This window comes from Piliocolobus tephrosceles, chromosome 3, assembly GCF_002776525.5.
Source record: "Piliocolobus tephrosceles isolate RC106 chromosome 3, ASM277652v3, whole genome shotgun sequence".
Classification (NCBI taxonomy): domain Eukaryota; kingdom Metazoa; phylum Chordata; class Mammalia; order Primates; family Cercopithecidae; genus Piliocolobus; species Piliocolobus tephrosceles.
The window spans coordinates 100,232,923-100,251,091 of record NC_045436.1 but is presented as its reverse complement, the minus strand read 5'-3'; the positions used below and the strand labels follow the sequence as shown (position 1 = coordinate 100,251,091).

General features: G+C 37.5%; 1 protein-coding gene across 3 annotated transcripts in view; it reads left to right on the top strand.

Moving 5' to 3' along the window:
- The window catches only part of PRDM5 (PR/SET domain 5), a 232,686-nt gene that overhangs the window by 200,537 nt on the left and 13,980 nt on the right, over positions 1-18,169 (top strand). Inside the window, exons 14-15 of one of the 3 annotated variants that reach the window (XM_023220053.3) lie at positions 3,859-3,972; positions 13,574-13,678. In XM_023220053.3, the coding sequence (XP_023075821.1) occupies positions 3,859-3,972; positions 13,574-13,678 (219 nt within the window). Of the gene's footprint in view, positions 1-3,858; positions 3,973-13,573; positions 13,679-18,169 lie in introns of those variants that run through there. The other 2 variants (XM_023220054.3, XM_023220055.3) reach the window with 2 other exon arrangements.

The window sequence follows — 18,169 nt, the reverse complement described above, 5'->3', positions numbered from 1 at the left end:
ATTAGCAATTTTTTAAGATAACACAAAGCAATGAGGATGATACATGACAACAGAAAAAGACAGTTACATCAGAAACATGCTCTCCCAACTCTGGCAATTTATTGTTTTCTTAGTTGACTTCCATTCTCAATGTTATTTGAAAGTCAACATTTTTGTCTTGGACACTATATATATCAGTTGGCATAAGTGTGTGTATATATATGTTTTTATATTTTCTGTATATCTTCTATATTTTTATCATATTTACTTCCCTTATATTTCTTTCTCTTTCATTTATGCTTCCTTATGTTTTCATTACAATTTGCATTGATTTTTTAAAGTTTGCATCGTAATTTTTTAAGATGGTGAGCATAACTTCTTTCTTGTAACAAAATTTTCCTGTTCATATGATTATTCTTCTTTTGTAAGATTAAAATAAAAAATCTAAACACTTAGTCATTATGCAGGGAATGAAGTAATTTCCCATGAGATAATTTAAATAATAACACTCTTTCATTTAACTGCACTCCTTTTCTTTCAAGGATTACAAAGGACATTCTTTACAATGCACAAGTACATTGTTCTCAGAATTCTTATCAGCAAATTTTTTTCAGCTTCCTTTGTAACTCTCATTATGTGTGTAAGAAAAATGTTGCTGTGTAAAAGAACACTCATTCCCATTTTTAGAGCCGGGATTCTTAGACTGTGTTGTGTATTATCATTTTTAATAGCCAGCCACTGACCTTGAATTTTTTGTTCATTGTCAGTGCTATGCTTCAATGTAAGCTAGAAGTATTCTGTGTCACTAGGATAGGACCATTAGCATATGGTGTAATGATTGGGAAGATGTAGGCAGTAGGATGATTTTTATCCCAAACTAACCAAAAGCCCAACTGAAAGGGCCTTAAAAGATAAGGATTTGTATTAAGTCACATGACAAGAATTTCAGAGGAAGGGCCATAAGTGGTTGGTTAATAGCTCAACAGGGTCGTTAGCAGCCCCGACTTTTCTCACATCTCTTGCTGTCCTCAGCCAGCTCCTCACCTGTTCAACACATGGCTGCAGCAGCTCCAGCAGGCTCTCTTTATGTGGTCTGCATCAACAGGCAGAAGAGGCCTTTTTCAGAATCTCCTGTAGACTTACCTTCTCTTCTCAGTAATTACAGTCGGGTCACTGTAGCTCTAAGCTAAACCCATCGCTGCAAGGAAAATGGAATTGCTGTCATTGGGTTAGCGCATCAATCCCCAAATGTATCTGCAAATTAGAATCACCGGGGAATATTTCAAAACTGCCAAAAGGCAGGCCATACCTCAGACCATGAAATCACAATCTCTGGGGATGGGCATCAGCATTTTTTGAAGCTCTTCAGGTGATTCCAGTGTGTAGAAAGTGTGGAGCCAAGGCTTAGCCTGATCAAGGGTCACTCTTTCGGCTGGGCTGGGGAGGGTCCTCCTCCAGGGTGCTTAACCAGGCAGAAGGCAACACCCAAATAGAATCAGGGTTCTGCCAGCAGTGATATAAACCAGGGAAGAGGCTCAGGTAGGAAGCAGAGTCACCCAAGACACAGGCCTAGGATTACAAGTGCCTTATTTTTTGTTCTGCTCTCTCTGACTGTATGACTGCCTGGTTCACGACTACACCAAATGTCATGCCAAGGGTCAGGTTCTGATCCATGCTGAGGTTCGAGGGAGTGGGTGGATGAGCAGAAAGAACACTCGGGGGATCGTAGGCAGCCCTCATTAACAGCTTTCTCACACTGTCCACCCTGTCTTGGCTGCTTAGTCCAGCAGCCCCCATACACAGCTGTGCAGCCGGCTCTCCCTTGCCTTCAGGGTCAGTTGACTTAACTCTTTCTCTCTTTGGCCACAAGCAAGCCAAGCTGTGTCCTGGCTCCCCTCTGTCCCTCTGCAAAGACAGACAGCTCTGATTCTCTCTCTCTCTCTTTCTCTGGGCACCCACGTGCCCACCATGTCAAGCCATGTTGAACTGAGCCTGCACAGTGTCAACAGGGCAATTATACCTTTTACAGAAAATAGTGGCTTAGAGCCAAGTGATGGCCTTCCCATGTTATGACTACATGGCTGTGATAACAAGTGGAGTTCTACGCCTGCACTGTAGACTCACTGAGTCACTGGATGTTTACCTCGACTTATCCTTTACCAAAGCACAGACATTACCTTACAATAACCTTGGTCATGTTTTTAAACAAATGTTTCTTCATTGTAAAGCGAGAATAACCATAGCAAATTTGCAGCATTGCTTAACAGCTAAATGGGAAAACAGTCTCTAAATTTCTTAGCACTTTGCCAGCCAGCGGAAAGTAGGCAGTTTGTGAACATAGGCAGCAGTGCAGGGCTGGTAGAGTATAATAGTAGTAGTAGAAAGAGTAGGAGTTGTTACTGATGCTGTTTTTGTCATTGTTATTATCATTACAATGCTTATGGTAGAGGATGGTGAACTAGATCAGAAGTTCTCACTTCTGGTTGCACATTAGAGGCACCTTGGGAGCTTTTAAAAAGCTAGTGCCTGGCCCTGCCCAAACTAGTTAAATCAGGCTGTCTGAGGGTGGGCCCTACGCATCAATGTTTTTAAAAAGATCCCTAGGTGGTTTAAATGTGCAGGCAGGGTTGAAGTCCACTGGACGAGAAATTAGGAGAACATTAGGGAAAAGTTTAGTTTATCAGTTTTGTCTCACGATTCCAAGTGGACTAGTTTGAGTTACCCCTGCAGCCCCAGAAAAACAAGACTTTTGAGCTAGTTTGGATGCTTCTTTGCGTGCTATATGCCAGATAAGCTCTTTTATCACCTTTATGCAAGTGACAGGACTTTCTGGCTGCCCAGCCATTTCATTTACACGCACTATTCTGTGGGCCTCAGAGTGGATTAATTAAAAGGGACCAGGTGCCTCCTTGTTTCTATTTAAAGACTGTATGCAACACTTTAATATAAAAATTATATCCTATTTACTGTGCTTGTTTTTAGTGTTCTATGTGTTGCTTGTGCAATTCATTTTCCTAATTTATAGAAGTGTGTTTTTCATTAGCTACAATGCAAAACCAATTATGGATGTGTTATATAGAAACCTGCTTTAAATATTCTCCTAGCTTCCTAAGAGTTATAATTTTTAGGTGCATTGTTTACTAGGCCATGGGTATGTTTTGTCATATGTTGAAAGATCACACTGGCTATAAAAATAAGACGGTGAATAAAAAGCCACAAAAGCTATAAACATCTGTAAAAGAAGTTTTCTAAGCAAGGCTGCTTGTTAGAGAGAAGCTCAATGCATTTTGATTGTATGCAGCTGGTGGCACATGCACTTTCAGAAAGGGGCCCATTAAGAGGAACTGTTAGATATATGGCATGCCGTACTGTGGGCTGTAGCTCTATTCCCTCAGCTGTGTGTAATAGAAACCCATGGGATCACACTTGCAAACCCTCCTCTAAATTTCACCCGCAATTCTGTTGCGAATTTGGTATATAGAAGCAGGTAGTCATCTTTTCGTCTCAAAGCCCATCATACTAAGGGAAGATTACTAATCTTACCTGACTCCTAGGAAAGTGGAGGACTCTGAAAAATCACAGCATGGGTTTCTCAGCCTCTGCCATGTTGAGGAGCACCCATCAGTCTGACGTCTGATCAGTGGTCAGGGCCACCGCAGGTGCCTATCTGTAGCTCTCTTTTATTCTTGGAGGATCTGTTGTGGGAATTGCCATATGAAGTACAGATATAGGCCCATTTATACACATACCCTGTCATACAAGAGTACAAGAAGGCCCTTACTGCAGACCCGTGTGAACAGCCTGGCTATGCTGGGGTTGGGGAGAGACGGGCCAGGTTTTGGGAATGTGCCGCTCACCAGTCCATTTTTGTGGCTCCAGGTTTTGGGAATCTGCCGCTCACCAGTCCGTTTTTGTGGCTCACAGCGAGGCCAGCCCCTGGAGCACTGGGTTGTCTCGAAGCAGGCGTGCAAGACACAGTTTCTGACTTCTGAGGTGGCTGAATGTTTACACGATCCATCTTCCTGATATCAAAATAGTTCCCTTAAATAGAGAAAGACAAGACTCCTGATGCAGAAGGATAATGGCGACATTTTTAAGTTCTAGAATAGCATGAAAGCAGCTTTAAAAAAAAACAAATTCAACTTTTTAGAAGAAAAATGTGAAATCTACAGAAGCAGAGAATAGGATAATGAATCCCCAAGTATCTGCAGTCAAGTTCAACAAGTATTAATTCTTTTTCCATTTATAACCTCCTCACTACCCTAGCCATAAAACTTGAATTTTTATATGTAATATTAAAATTATATCTAATTCAAGGTGTAAGTGTAATTATGATGGTAGGCATCTTTATATAAGGTCTATTGTATAGTTTGTTAATCTAGATTATGTTAAAATTGAATTATGGGCATCCTAAGATCAAAGATACTTGCATTCTAGACCAGTGCTATTCAAAAGTGTGGCTCGCAGACCAGTGGCAGCCCACAAACTCTTTATTTCTGGTCTATGATAACTAAAGAAATCATGAGGAAGTGTTTAGAACTCTTGTAGCATTTTGGCATTGCTGTGACATTGAAGTACATGATAATTTTTCTAGTAATTCATTTTAAGTATATTTTATAAAAGTATCACTCTGCAACAGACTGGGAAAAAGTCTTTCATTACAGATGGTTTGAGAAGCACTGTCTATAGTGTTTCTGTGGTTTGCCCCCCAGGGGACATTTGGCAATGTAGGGAGATATTTTGGGTTGTTACGACTGGGTGGAGGATGGAGTGGGGAAGGGTGTACTACTGACATCTAGTGGGTGCACAGGACAGTCCTCACACCAAAGAATTATCTGGCCCTTTTGCTGAGATCCAGAAACCTTGCTCTGGACCACAGTGGAGAGTTTAAGTGCTCTGTGCCTTGTCTAAGGAAAGGTTGGCAAATAGTTTCTTGCCAGAGTACAGGCTAGAAAGTCAACAACTGACTGACTGTGATCACAGACAGCCTCACAGTTGAAGCTCCATATCCCACAGTGGATATTAGTGAGACATTTTGCAGAAGAGAAAGTTTGAGGGTTAAGTGAACCTGCCCCACATCTTTTAAAAATGTAACACAAGCCTTTTTTGTTTACAAGTTGTCAATTTCATCTGTGCCACAGTTTGTAATGTGTCTGACAGATCAGCCACTACCATAGCAACTGAGAAAATTGGAAACTAGAAATTTATAAAATTTAGTTTATCTAGAAATTTCATATTTAAGAAATTAACACCAAATTTGTGCCTCATGGTTTTTTTTTTTAAAATGAAACACTATTTTGCTTTCAGCTGAACCTTTGTTTTAAACATTTTTGGTAAGGCAAACTTCTCTAAAATCAATGATATAAAATTAAAGGCATTAAAATGTTCTACTTTTGCAGAAAGGTCTAAGTGTAAATTGATGATGTGGTGTTCTCAGGGTCTCTCCTTAGTGAGAGTCCCTTACGAATTTTTTAGATTTTGTTTTAAATTTAGAAATAGGAAATAATTATCTGGTGAAATATGTCATTTTGTGAGTCTTAATAGAGTAAACATTAATGGCTATAAAATAATCTAATCTACAAAAAGTAGCCAAACAAAATTAATTTGGAACAAAACGTATGCATACCCTTTAAGTCCTAAAATGTCTTTTTGTGTGTGTGTGAGAGAGACAAAGACTGTCTTTCACATCTGATTCCTCTTTGGTAAACATCTCTAAATTTTATTTGAAATCCAGGTTGGTCACATGGACATTGTTTAATTAAGTGTGTACACTGTGGCTTTATTATAGCTTTGATCGAGACAGATAGAGAAAAGGTGTATCCATAGTGTATTCACAGAAGATACAACGACAGAGGAGCTAGTGTTTCACTGGCAAGTTGAACCTTCTCCTAAGCAAACCCGTGATTATATATATTCAGAAGACCACAAGCTCTGACAGTCCTCACCATGCTCACTAGTCTTCCTGTTTTCTTTCATTGCTTACAAGTTTCCCTTTCTCAATTTCAGTAGAGTCAGGCTAGAGAAAGAGAACATATCATGAAAGAGAACATATTAAGCATCAGTCTATGATTTTGTGACACCTTTACCTTGGCCTCTGACTATAAGAGAAAGAGCTCATTGGTTTTATTTTCCATTTTATTTGATTGTGGTCTAATGTAAACCATAGAGAGCAACCACAGGATATCTTTGGATTATGTACCTACTGTGTGTGGATCAACCACCCTTGATCATCCATCCTGGGATGGATCCATCCAGGGATCCGAGGTTGACCTATCCTTATCTTTGGTAGCCTGTGTGATGGGGTCATACCTCTAACCTTTTGGTCAGGAATTGTTAGCTCAACTAAAAGAAAGCTTCTAATCAATTTCTATTTCTAAGGACTTCATGTTCACAGTCCTCCAAAGTTTATCTAAAATTTAACTTTGTTTAAACAAACTTTGTTTGTTTCTGTAGAACCCTCTCAGATGATGTTGAGATTTATTAATTCATCTTATCAAAAAAAATGTAACATTTGAAGGTACTGTTCTTTTATATAGGTGGGTATTAACTACACAAAATACGACTTTTTTTAGCTAGATTACAAGGTGCAGGGCATAGAGCTGTGTAAATCCTACCTTTTGAATGAATTCCGCCAAGTATTGTTTGATTAAAGCTAGACTGATGAGACTCCTGATTAATTCTGCCTCTAATAGATTACCGTTTAACAAATAGATTGCCTCCATTTAGTAATGATTCCCAAGTTATGATGACAAAGGACAAGCTATTTGTCAGTTAAACTGTGTAATCATCCAGAAACAGAATTAATCAAGAACCTAATCATTCTTTCTCTACTTAAATTCAGCTAATGAGTTAAAGTGTGTAATTTATACTATATATTCTACTCAGGGAGGCTCTAGAGGCAGTGAAGATTTTTTTTTTCCCATAATTTTCAGAGAAAGGAGCAGGAGTAGAAATCAGTGCCTCTCCAAGTTTATCCCCTGTACCACTGAGCTTGTTCTTTCTAACTGTGTTGACCATGTTCAGATTGGTATTTCTTTGGCATGGCTTATTAGGGGTAATGAAAAGAAATTAGTAAGGGGAGTGATATGTGAGGGTTTGCTCTCTGAGCAAGAAAATGCATTTATTTTCTCCTATTTTTGTTTACTTGGTTCTCTTAACTTTAGAGGTGAGTGACCTAAGACCTCTTGGCTCTGCCTCTAGTATAAGAGCCATTTACTGGAGCAGAAATTCTCTAACACTTGCTTTGAAGACATTCACTATACATTGGAATCCTTTTTCATAGTAGGTGTTAGAAGTTCCTTCAAGGAGCACTGTAGACAGTCTGACTAGTATCTGCCATGAATTATATATCTTCTTGTGATATCTTCAGGAATAGTGCAGGCTCTGTGTAGGATCTGAGATGAAGAGGAGAGGCACTTAAAGGGCAAACACAGCTGCCTGTTAATATACTTAGTTATGACAGAGAGCGTTTCTTGCCAGACTGACATAGAAATATGATCTTGGTACCTTCATGAGCTTCTCTTAGGGCAAAACCCCAAGGACTCCCTGACTTTAAATGGTTCTAGGTAGAGAAAAGGGAGTCCAGGCAGATTGAAAACTACTTAATCAAATGGATTCCTCTTCAAACTTCTTTAATTGGAAGAACCTTCCAATTTTATCCTTTACTTTTTTTTAATCCATTTTGTCCTTTACTTTTCTGCCAACATGCATGTATAAATACATGAGGTGGTTGTACTTGTAGTATATTGTGAAGGAGAAAATAAGGAAAGGTAATATAATTTCAATGACATTTGTAAGTGAAGTATATTAAATTAATCAGCAATAGCATATATAAACATGTGAAAAGTATCAGTATGTGAGTGGATAACGTGTGTGTGTGTAAGTGTATAAGACATTATTTATTCAGCTAAGCCAATGATTAATACATGTTTGCATTTTTAAACCTCTTGTGATAACTACAAAGCCCTCCTCCCTCACCAGAATCTCAGTATACTAGCAGGGAACTAGTCTCTTAAGCATCTGTATGAGCAATGTCTAGGATACTCACCTAGACAGTGTCTCCTGAGAGGAAATTTGGGAAGGAGTAAAAGGGTTATTCTTAATCTCTGGTGCTCAGGCCTTGATTTTCATTTCCTTTTCTTCTCTGATACCTCTTCTTGCTCTTAGGATGGCATTTTGGCAGTTAGTTCTGTCTTAGGATGTTCTCTGCAAAACCCTCACCTGTCATTGACAGCTACTATGGTGCTGTGCCCCTCATGTCTTCACAATTTCTGGTCTTACAGATAAAGTGTAGGGATTAAGCTTTTTTTTCTCCTCATATACTTCGTAATAATGTCTTTGTATTTTTTAAAAAAGAAGTTTAAGTAGAAAAGCCTTAGTAAGAAATCCCAGCAACTTCAAACAAATTCTGATCCAATTACTTAAAACTACCTTTTCATTTTCAAGTTTTTGAAAAACGGTGGAATATTTGAAAAAACATTTGAAGTTGCCAAAGGTATTGCGATATGTGAAAATAGATTATGTTTATTCAGACTAGAGGGGAAAGCACATTATATTTTTTGGACTGCAAAGAAAATTCAACGTTTTTCCTGATGACTGTGAAGACTCATTAAACGTTATTTTTACATCTTTAAAATTATACACATAGTTACTTTCATTTCTGGCAGCATGGTAGACACTCCATATCCTGGAAAAAAGGCCCTGTAAGGAGTACTTATTAGTGCTGGATAAAGCAAAGCAAACAACAAACATCTGAACTTGTAAAAAAGTAATGGTAACCCTCAGGATTCAACAAACAAAAATGGAGCTGAAAGTGAGTGATAAGTTCAAGTTGAGGATGCAGCACCTGCAGGGTGTTTGCCAGCATTGGTGATCTCAAGACTTGGTTTTTCATGGTGTCAGGGAAAATGAGACAAACTGTGTGTTCAGATTATATGGCAAGATGGAATCCCATACCACTATTATTCTTGGACTCTAGAAATGCTATGCTCAAAATAAAATTGGAGACTAGACATAATCTTCCTTTGGTAAGGGGGTTGGTGCTTGAGACATTTAACTGTTTTGGAGTAATTGCTGGCTAGGGAAAGCTTTCTTCTTAGAGTTTATAACCACAATCCTTCCCTCAAGTGTGGAGTTCAGACTTACAATATCTGCCTCACCAGAAAACCCTAAGGCAATAAATCAACTTAAAACAGTCTTTGATTGATAGCATCCCAGAGTGCCTGGCAGAAGCAAACACAAATGCTGTCTGGAGGGACTTACCCTCAACCTAGGGGTCACAGGATTTTAACAGATAAAGACCACCAAACGTGTGCTCATGATTTCAAATCCCAGACACCCAAGGAAACAAAAGCCACGAGCAGGAGACAGGAGAAACCACAAAAAGCAGAACTAGACTTCCAAACATCTTAAGATAATGCTTTATCAGATAAAGTAAATTATATAAATGTCTAGAATATTTTCACATAGGCATAAACAACATGAGTTGCTTATGAGAAAAATGAGATTGTATCAAAAATTAAATGGGGTTGGGAAATGAGCAAATAAAACTTCTAAAAGTTAAAAATATGATAACAGAAATTAAAAGCCCTAGGGTACCATTAAACAGCAAGCTGAAAAGAGAATTGACCAACTGATTTTTAAAATCAATTGACTTTAAGAAATTAGAGTACAACACAAAGAGATGGAAATGGTAAAGAGATATTAAGAAATATAAAGAGTAAAGTGAGCCTATGATATATCTCACTGGATTTTTAGACTTTCATTCAACAAGTGAGAAAAGTAGTCATTTTCAGTCAAAAACAATTTGCCATCAACAGATCCTTGGAAAATCAGATAAATAAAAAAGCCTGAAAAGTAAAGAAATTGTTAAACATGTATAGAGCTAAATCACATTGATTGTATAAAGTAATGATGATTTCATATTAGGCACTGCAATGGACTGAATATTTGCATTCTCCCCAAATTCATTTGTGAAATCCTAACCATCAGTATGATGGTGTTAGAGAGTGGGACCTTTGGGAGCTGATGGGGTCATGAGGGTGTAGCTGTCATGAATGGGATTAGTGCCCTTATAAGGAGCTGAAGAGACCAGAGTACTTTCCTTCCACCATGTGAGGACAGGGAATTTGTAACCCAAAAGAGGGCCCTCACATGAACCTGACTACAGTGACACCCTGACCTTAGACCTCCAGCCTCCAGAATGGTGAGAAATAAATGCCTGTTGTTTATAGCAACCCAGTCTATGGTATTTTGTTTTGGCAGCTCAAAGTGACTAAGACAAGCATTAAAAATCAAGATATAAATAAAATACTGCTACATACTAACTTGTAAGAGGATCATTCTGCGGTACCTGTATTATTCAGTAGGAGAGAAAACATATGGATAAACTTTAGTTTTAAATATACAAAGTAAAATATTTTAAGGATAACCATTAAAAGGATAGAAATAGAGATAATAACTTTTAAAGTAGTACCAGGGAAAGGATCAATCTAAAACATGTAATAAAATATATGGGAAAAACTTGTAAAACAAATAGGATAATAGTAGTGCACAAAACAGATATTAGAAATATATTCAAGTATATCAGCAATCACAAATTTGTAAAGAGGCAAAACTTGCCATCTTAGATAGAAATAATCTTTGGATCACAAAAAAGTTTGGGTGAAAAAAATCTAGTCATATGCTGTTTATAAAAGTTACTCCCCATACATAAGGATATAGGCTGTTTGAAAGCAAAAAGATGGGTATAGCAGGCAAATACTAATTTTAAAAAGCTTTTATAGCTATATTGCAGTCACATTAATTTCAAGGTAATGAAGAATTATTACAGATAGAGAAGGTCATGTCAAAATGATAAAAGGTTCTAATTTCCAATAATATAGTAGTTTAAAATTTATGTATACTTACATACCTAATAAAAGTCTCAAAACATCTAAAACAAAGTGATAGAATCACAAGGATACACTGAATATTGGAGTATAAAATGGTTTATTAACTTGGTTTATTAACTTTGCAGAGCTATTTGTTCATTCGTAGAAAAGTTGAAGAGTCAGTCCCACTTCTAGGTACACATCCCTTAGAGAGTTGCTTTCACCTATATTCAAGTGTACAAGATTTTTCAGGGCAACATTATATATAAGAGTGTACAACTGGGAATAACATAGCTATCCATCATTGGAGAATGTATATAAATAACTTGTGGTATACATGTGTTTAATGTAATATGGCACAACATTGAAAATTAGTAAATATGAGCTACAGGTGTTCACAAAAATGAAAGTGAGGCCTAGAAACCTATGAGGATAATGTTGAACAATGATAAAGTATATCTCAACAGAACACGCACAAAAAGTGAATACAGTATGATAGTATTTACATACTTTCAAATGGCAAAATAATACTCTATCTTAAGGTTCCATCTATACCTAGGTAGTAACAATATAGAGAAAGATAATGGAATGGTACTTAACATATCTGAGGGAGCTGTCACCCCTGAGGAGATGGAACAGTGCTGCAGGTGGTGGGGGAGGAGGCAATTGAGAGTGGCACCTGTATTGAGAAGGTTGGATTTCTTAGGCTAGTTGGTGGGCACATGTATGTCTGTCTGGTTATTTACATACTGTTTTTTATGGGTCTGCAAAAAAAGTTACAGATTTTTGATACTAGGGAGAAAATATAAATACAACTTAACAAGAAACATGCATACACTACCTCAATTCAAAAATGTTTTTGTTTTCTTTTTGAGAGGGAGTTTTGCTCTTGTCACCCAGGCTGGAGTGCAATGGAGCAATCTTGGCTCACTGCAACCTCCACCTCCTGGTTTCAAGTGATTCTCCTGACTCAGCCTCCGGAGTACTTGGGATTACAGGTGCCCGCCACAACACCCAGCTAATTTTTGTATTTTTAGTAGAGATGGGATTTCACCATGTTGGCCAGGCTGGTCTCAAACTGCTGACCTCAGATAATTAATCTGCCTCGGCCTCCCAAAGTGCTAGAATTACAGGCATGAGCCACCATGCCCAGCCCAAGAACATTTATAGCAATATTTTTGAAGATATATTTGATAAAAAAAAATCTCACTGCAAGTTTACCTAAATCTGAATGAAACTTTTTAATGATGCACTAAGTAGTAACTTGCAAACTGTTGGAATGGAATAATATTAATTAATTTATTTCACAATTAATCCAGACGAAAAAGATGGTGATATGACTAAGTTCCTGGTATCAAAGATGGCTAAGGAATTATAAATTATTTTTTCTCTTCATTTTGAGATACTTCTTTGCCTTAAGTTTTCTTTATTGTTTTTATAATAAAAATGCCTCATTTAAGAAATGTAATTTAGATTTTATAAAAGAACATCCTCCTGGAAAAATATGAGGTAATAGAAATGAAAATACATAAATCAGCCAGGCACGGTGGCTCAAATCTGTAATCTCAGCACTTTGGGAGGCCAAAGCAGGTGGATCATTTGAGGTCAGGAATTGAGACCAGCCTGGTCAACATGGTGAAACGCCATCTCTACTAAAAATACAACAAAAACAACAAAAATAGCTGAATATGGCAGTAGGCGCCTGTAGTCCCAGCTACTCATGAGGCTGAGGCAAAAGAATCGCTTGAACCAGGGAGGCAGAGGTTGCAGTGAGCCAAGATCATGCCACTGCACTCCAACCTGGGTGACAGAAGGAGACTCCGTCTCAACAACAAAAAGAAAACACATAAATCACAGTTGATTTATTTTTGAACTTATCTCCCAAAATCTGTAGAAAATTTAGTTCTAAAGTTTTTATTTCTAGGAATTCCTCTTAGACAGTAAACAATTTGTACCCTCTAGATCAAGGATTCTCAAACTTTCTTCATTCATGATGCCCTGAGTATCTCCATAGATTTTTATGGTACCCGTAGATCAAAAGAAACAACCTAGAAGTGTAAGCAGTTACATCACAGCAACCATCCAGTGTCCACCATTGCAAAGACAGGACATCATTGGAATAAATGTAGCACAGTCCAGTGTTGAAACTGAACTGCCTTGAGCTAGTCATTTTCAGTGTCCAACAGATGTAGATTATTCCTGTTTCCCCTGAAAATGTAAAATTACTCATACTACCGGTATTAGTTTGTTCTCACACCAATATGAAGGAATATCTGAGACTGGATAATTTATACAGGAAAGAGGTTTAATTGACACTACAGTTCTGCATGGCTGGGGAGGGCTCAGGAAACTTACAGTCATGGTGGAAGCTCACTCATCCCTCTTCACATGGCGGCAGGAGAGAGAAGCATGGAGCAAAGTGGGAAAAGCCCCTTATAAAACCATCAGATCTTGTGAGAATTCACTCACTATCATGAGAATAGCATGGGGGTAACCACCCCCATGATTCAATTACCTCCCATCAGGTCTTTCCCATGACATATGGAGATTATGGGAACTACAATTCAAGATGAAATTTGGGTGGGGACACAGCCAAACCATATCAGCCTATCTGTGAATTTGCTGCAGTATCCTGTAGATCCTGTAACAGTCACCTGAATATGGAGGGCTCTGCATTCATTCATTCACTGGCAATTTTGGTGGTCTCTTTTTGTTGACTGCAGGAGAAGCCGTACAAGTGCTCAGAGTGCAGCAAGGCCTTCAGCCAGAAGCGAGGCCTGGATGAGCACAAGAGGACACACACTGGAGAAAAGCCTTTTCAGTGTGATGTGAGTTTGGAATTTTTTTCCCCCATAGTGTCTTCCAATAACAGGAAATAGGAGTGTGTGTGTATGTGTGTGTGTGTGTGTGGGTTTGGGTGTGTGTGTTGCATTGCTGGTATGTGCCTATGCCTGTTAATGTCTTGTGCTATTTATAGCTTTTTCTTGCATAATACATGTAGCTGCATTGTAATCATTTTATTCATCTGGTTTGTTGGCAGCAAATAAATTCTGATTTTCTTTTAGACATGCTTGTACCCTGTTTTAATACCGTTGTGTTGTTCTTCCAAGGTGTAAATGCATGATGATTTAAGGCAGCTTTCATGTGTCTGGCCAAATCTTTACTGATTAATGACAGTTAAACCAGAGATGCGACTGGTCATACATATTATTTACTTGGGTAAAGCCAAACATATACAAAATTCCAAAATGCATATAAACTCCTTTGTGTTAAATAATGCTGTTACTAAGGGTTGTCTAAGTTTTCTGCTTATGACATTTGAATTAAAATTGAATTATTTGACATAGCATACATTATTTCTGAAAGGAAAAGAATACTACTGTTGACAGTAAAATTAATCTGAATATTGATCAATTTAGGGGAAAAAAAAACACTGTTCTTTGTGTGGGATTGGTAGTTGACAAAGAATCGACACATGTTAGGGAATCAATGTAAGAAAAAACATTAAAGCTGTACAGTGTGATATGGCACAGTGCAGAATTCTGCTTAAATGTTGAGGGAAATTCCAGAACTTAGATCCATCATCATGTCCCAATGGATACAGCATAGGGTAAGCAGTCCATATGAAAGGAAACTCACAAACACAAGAGGTTTTCCTTGTCCTTTCATGAAACTTCAGTGGTAAGGTTAAGGCAACAATGTACTCCCAGTGGGCATACTCATAAAAATACTTTTATTAACAGTACAGTTCTTTTGAGGAAAGAAACAGTTGTAGAGAAAAAAACGCACACATATAAAGCTCTATACTGAACGGAGCTACAGTCCTAGTTCAGTGATTTCAATTAGTTTAAGTCATTGCTGCTTTTATTGGAAGCATTTTCATAAAGACAAACCCTATTTAGATGGTTTAATTGTACTGCTGCACAAAAAACTGATACAGCCCAGAAATTAAATACTAACTGCATATGGACATCTTTCTACCATCACATTTAACCCATCTTTTAATCTATGCTGAATGCTTTTGTTGAATATTCCCTTAGGTGAATTGAAACGTCATGCTATGTTTTTTAAAACTACGATGTTACAAGTTGACTTTTTTCTGTCTGCTTCCGTCCCATTTATTTCTATGATGTGTTTAAAACTCTGAAATCTTCATTTGCAGCCCATACTGATCTACTGAATAGAGATCCATATTTTTAAGTGCCTCCTGAACATTTCTGAAATGCAGACTGCTCAGTAGAGAACTGTCTGCCTTTGCTGCAAAATCTTGTCCTCTTAACCTACTTTTTGAGGATAGAAGTCACCCTTTCCCACCCCACTCCAGTCTCTCTTCCTCTTAAAGAGCTCTCAGATTCATTCATTTTTCTTAGTTTTCATTTCCACTTGTAACACATAGCTCAGACCTTCACTGTTTCATCTACGTCCAGTCTCCAGTGTGTGTGTTCTCCACACTGTCACCCTACCAAGGTGATGCATTTTTTTAATTGAGGTGAAATTCACATGATATAAAATTAACCATTCTAATGTGAACAGTTCAGTGACATTTAGTATATTGACTGTGTTGTAGAAGCACCACCTCTCTAACTCCAAAATATTTTCCTGATCACAAAATAAAACTCCATACCCAATAAACATTTACACCCCACTTCCCTCATCCCTTAGCAGCTACCAATCTGCTTTCGCTTCTAGAGACTTACCTATTCTAGATATTTCATATAAATGAAATATACAATATGTGACCTTTTGTGACTGGCTTCTTTCATTGAGCATAATGTTCTCAAAGTTTATCCACATTGTCTGATGTATCAGTAGGTCATTCCTTTTCATGGCTGGATGATGTTCCATTATATTTTTATATCACAATTTGTTTATCCATTCATCTGTTGATGGATACTTCTTTCTACCTTATGACTATTGTGAATAGTGCTGTGGTGAACATGGGCATACAAGTATTTCAGCACCTGTTTTCAATTATTTGGGGTATATACCTAGGATTGAATTGCTGAGGCATTTGGTAATTCTGTTTAACTTTTTTTGGGAACCAACATACTGTTTTCCTCAGGAGCAATACCATTTTTTATTTCCATCAGCAATGCACAAGGATTCCAATTTCTCCCCATTCTTGCCAACACTTATTTTTTATTTAATTACCCATATTGGCGGGTGTGACATATCTGACCATGGTTTTGATTTACATTCCCCAAAGAACTAATGGTGGTGAACAACTTTCCATATGCTTCCTGATCATTTCTGTATCTTCTCTGGAGAAATGTTTCTTCAAGTCCTTTGCCCATTTTAAAATAGTATTGTCTTTTTGTTGTTGAGTTTTAAGAGGTTTTAAAGTTTGGATATTAGGCTCTTATCAGACATATGATATGCAAATATTTTTTTTTCATTCTGTAGATTTTCTTTTCACTTGGTTGGAAATATCTTGAGATGCATAAGGACTTTTAATGTTGATGAAGTACCTGTTATGCATTTTTTTCTCTATTTGATCATGCTTTTGGTGTTACATCTAAGAATTCATTGCCAAATCCAAGGTTGTGGGATTTGTCCTTCTGGTTTTTGTTGTTGTTGTTGTTTGTTTGTTTGTTTTTCTCTAAGAGTCTTGTAGTTTTAGCTCTTATATGTGGTATAAGGAAAATGTAGTTTTAGCTCTTATATGTGGCATTCTTTTTCAGTCTTTCACTATTGAATATGGTGGGTTTTTCATAAATGCCCTTTATTTTGTTGAGAAATTTCCCTTTTCTCCTACCTTCCTGAGGTTTTTTTTTTATATCAAGAGAGGATGTTGAAGTTTGTCAGATGCCTTTTCTACATCAATTGAGATGACTATGTTTTTTCCCCTTTGTTCTGTTAGTATAATATATTGCTTTGATTTTCTTATTTGAACCACTGTTGGAGTCCTGAGATAAATCCCTATTGGTCATGGTTTAGAACCCTTTTAATATGCTCTGAGATTCAATTAGTACTTTGCTTGTTTGTTTGTTTTAGGATTTTTGCATCTAGATTTATAAGAGATTTTGGTCTGCAGTTTTCTTTTTTCATAACATCTTTGTCTGACTTTGATATTAAGATAATGCTAGCCTTACACAATGAGTTAGGGAATGTTTCCTCCTCTTCTGTCTTTTTGAAAGACTTACAGAATTGGTGTTAATTCTTCTTTAAATGTTTGGTAGAATTTATCAGTGAAGCCACCTGATCCTGGACTTTTCCTTGTTGGTATGTTTTTTATTTGATTCAACCTCTTTATTGGTCTTTTTAATTTTTCTATTTCTTCATGAGTCAGTTTTGGTAATTGCTGTGTGTTTCTAGAAATTTGCTCATTTCATCATGGTTACCCAGTTTGTTGGCAAATTGAGTAACCATGATAAAATGGATACACACACACACACACACATATATATATACACACACATATAATCAGTTTTTTACAATTTTGCTCAAATGACACGTCACTCATTAATACTACTTTAACCTCTTAGGCACAGTCATTCCAGGCTGTGCAAATGGCCCAGCATGCTTATAGCGATAACTTTGAAATCTTTCTTTCTCCTGCCCAAGTCTCTCTTTTGAACCCTAGGCAGATATTTTCAACTGCCTATAGGACATCTCTCTTGTATTTCAAACTGAAATCATGATCTCCCAGCTTTCTTAATCTGTCAACATGATCCTTTCCATTTCCAATATCTCTGAGTACTGTACCATCCCCAAATAACCCAAATCACATATCTGAGCCTCATGTTGGACACCTCTTTTTCCCTAAGCCATGAATGATAGCCACTATTCTAGTTAAGGTCCTGTGACGGGAAAGGCACAGAGATCCACGGTTTGCATGTATTCTCTCTGATCTCCACTAAAACTCAGGAATATATAGGTGTTATTTGCATGTATATGAAGCGATCAAGGTTCATTGAGGTTGAGTGACTTGCCTACAGTTCACAGCAAGTCAAGATTCTAGAGTTCAAGGTTGCAGTGAGCCAAGATCGTGCCGCTACACTCCAGCTTGGGCAAGGGAAAAAGACTCTGTCTCAAAAAAGAAAAAAAAAAAAAAGATTCTAGGGTCAAAACCCAGGTCTTTCTAAGCAGTTTACCATGCGGCTTTCACTCAGACCCTGTAATTCCTGCCTTTGCTTCTATCTGTTTTTCAAACATAGCACCATCTCTAAATTCTCATTGTCACCTTCATTTCTCTAATTCTCTCACACCCTCTCACATCCAATCCAGTAGCATAACCAGTTGGTTCTACATTAAAATAAGTTCAGGGTCTGAATAATTCTTATAACTCCACAGCTTTATCTCAGTCTCCTGGAATATTG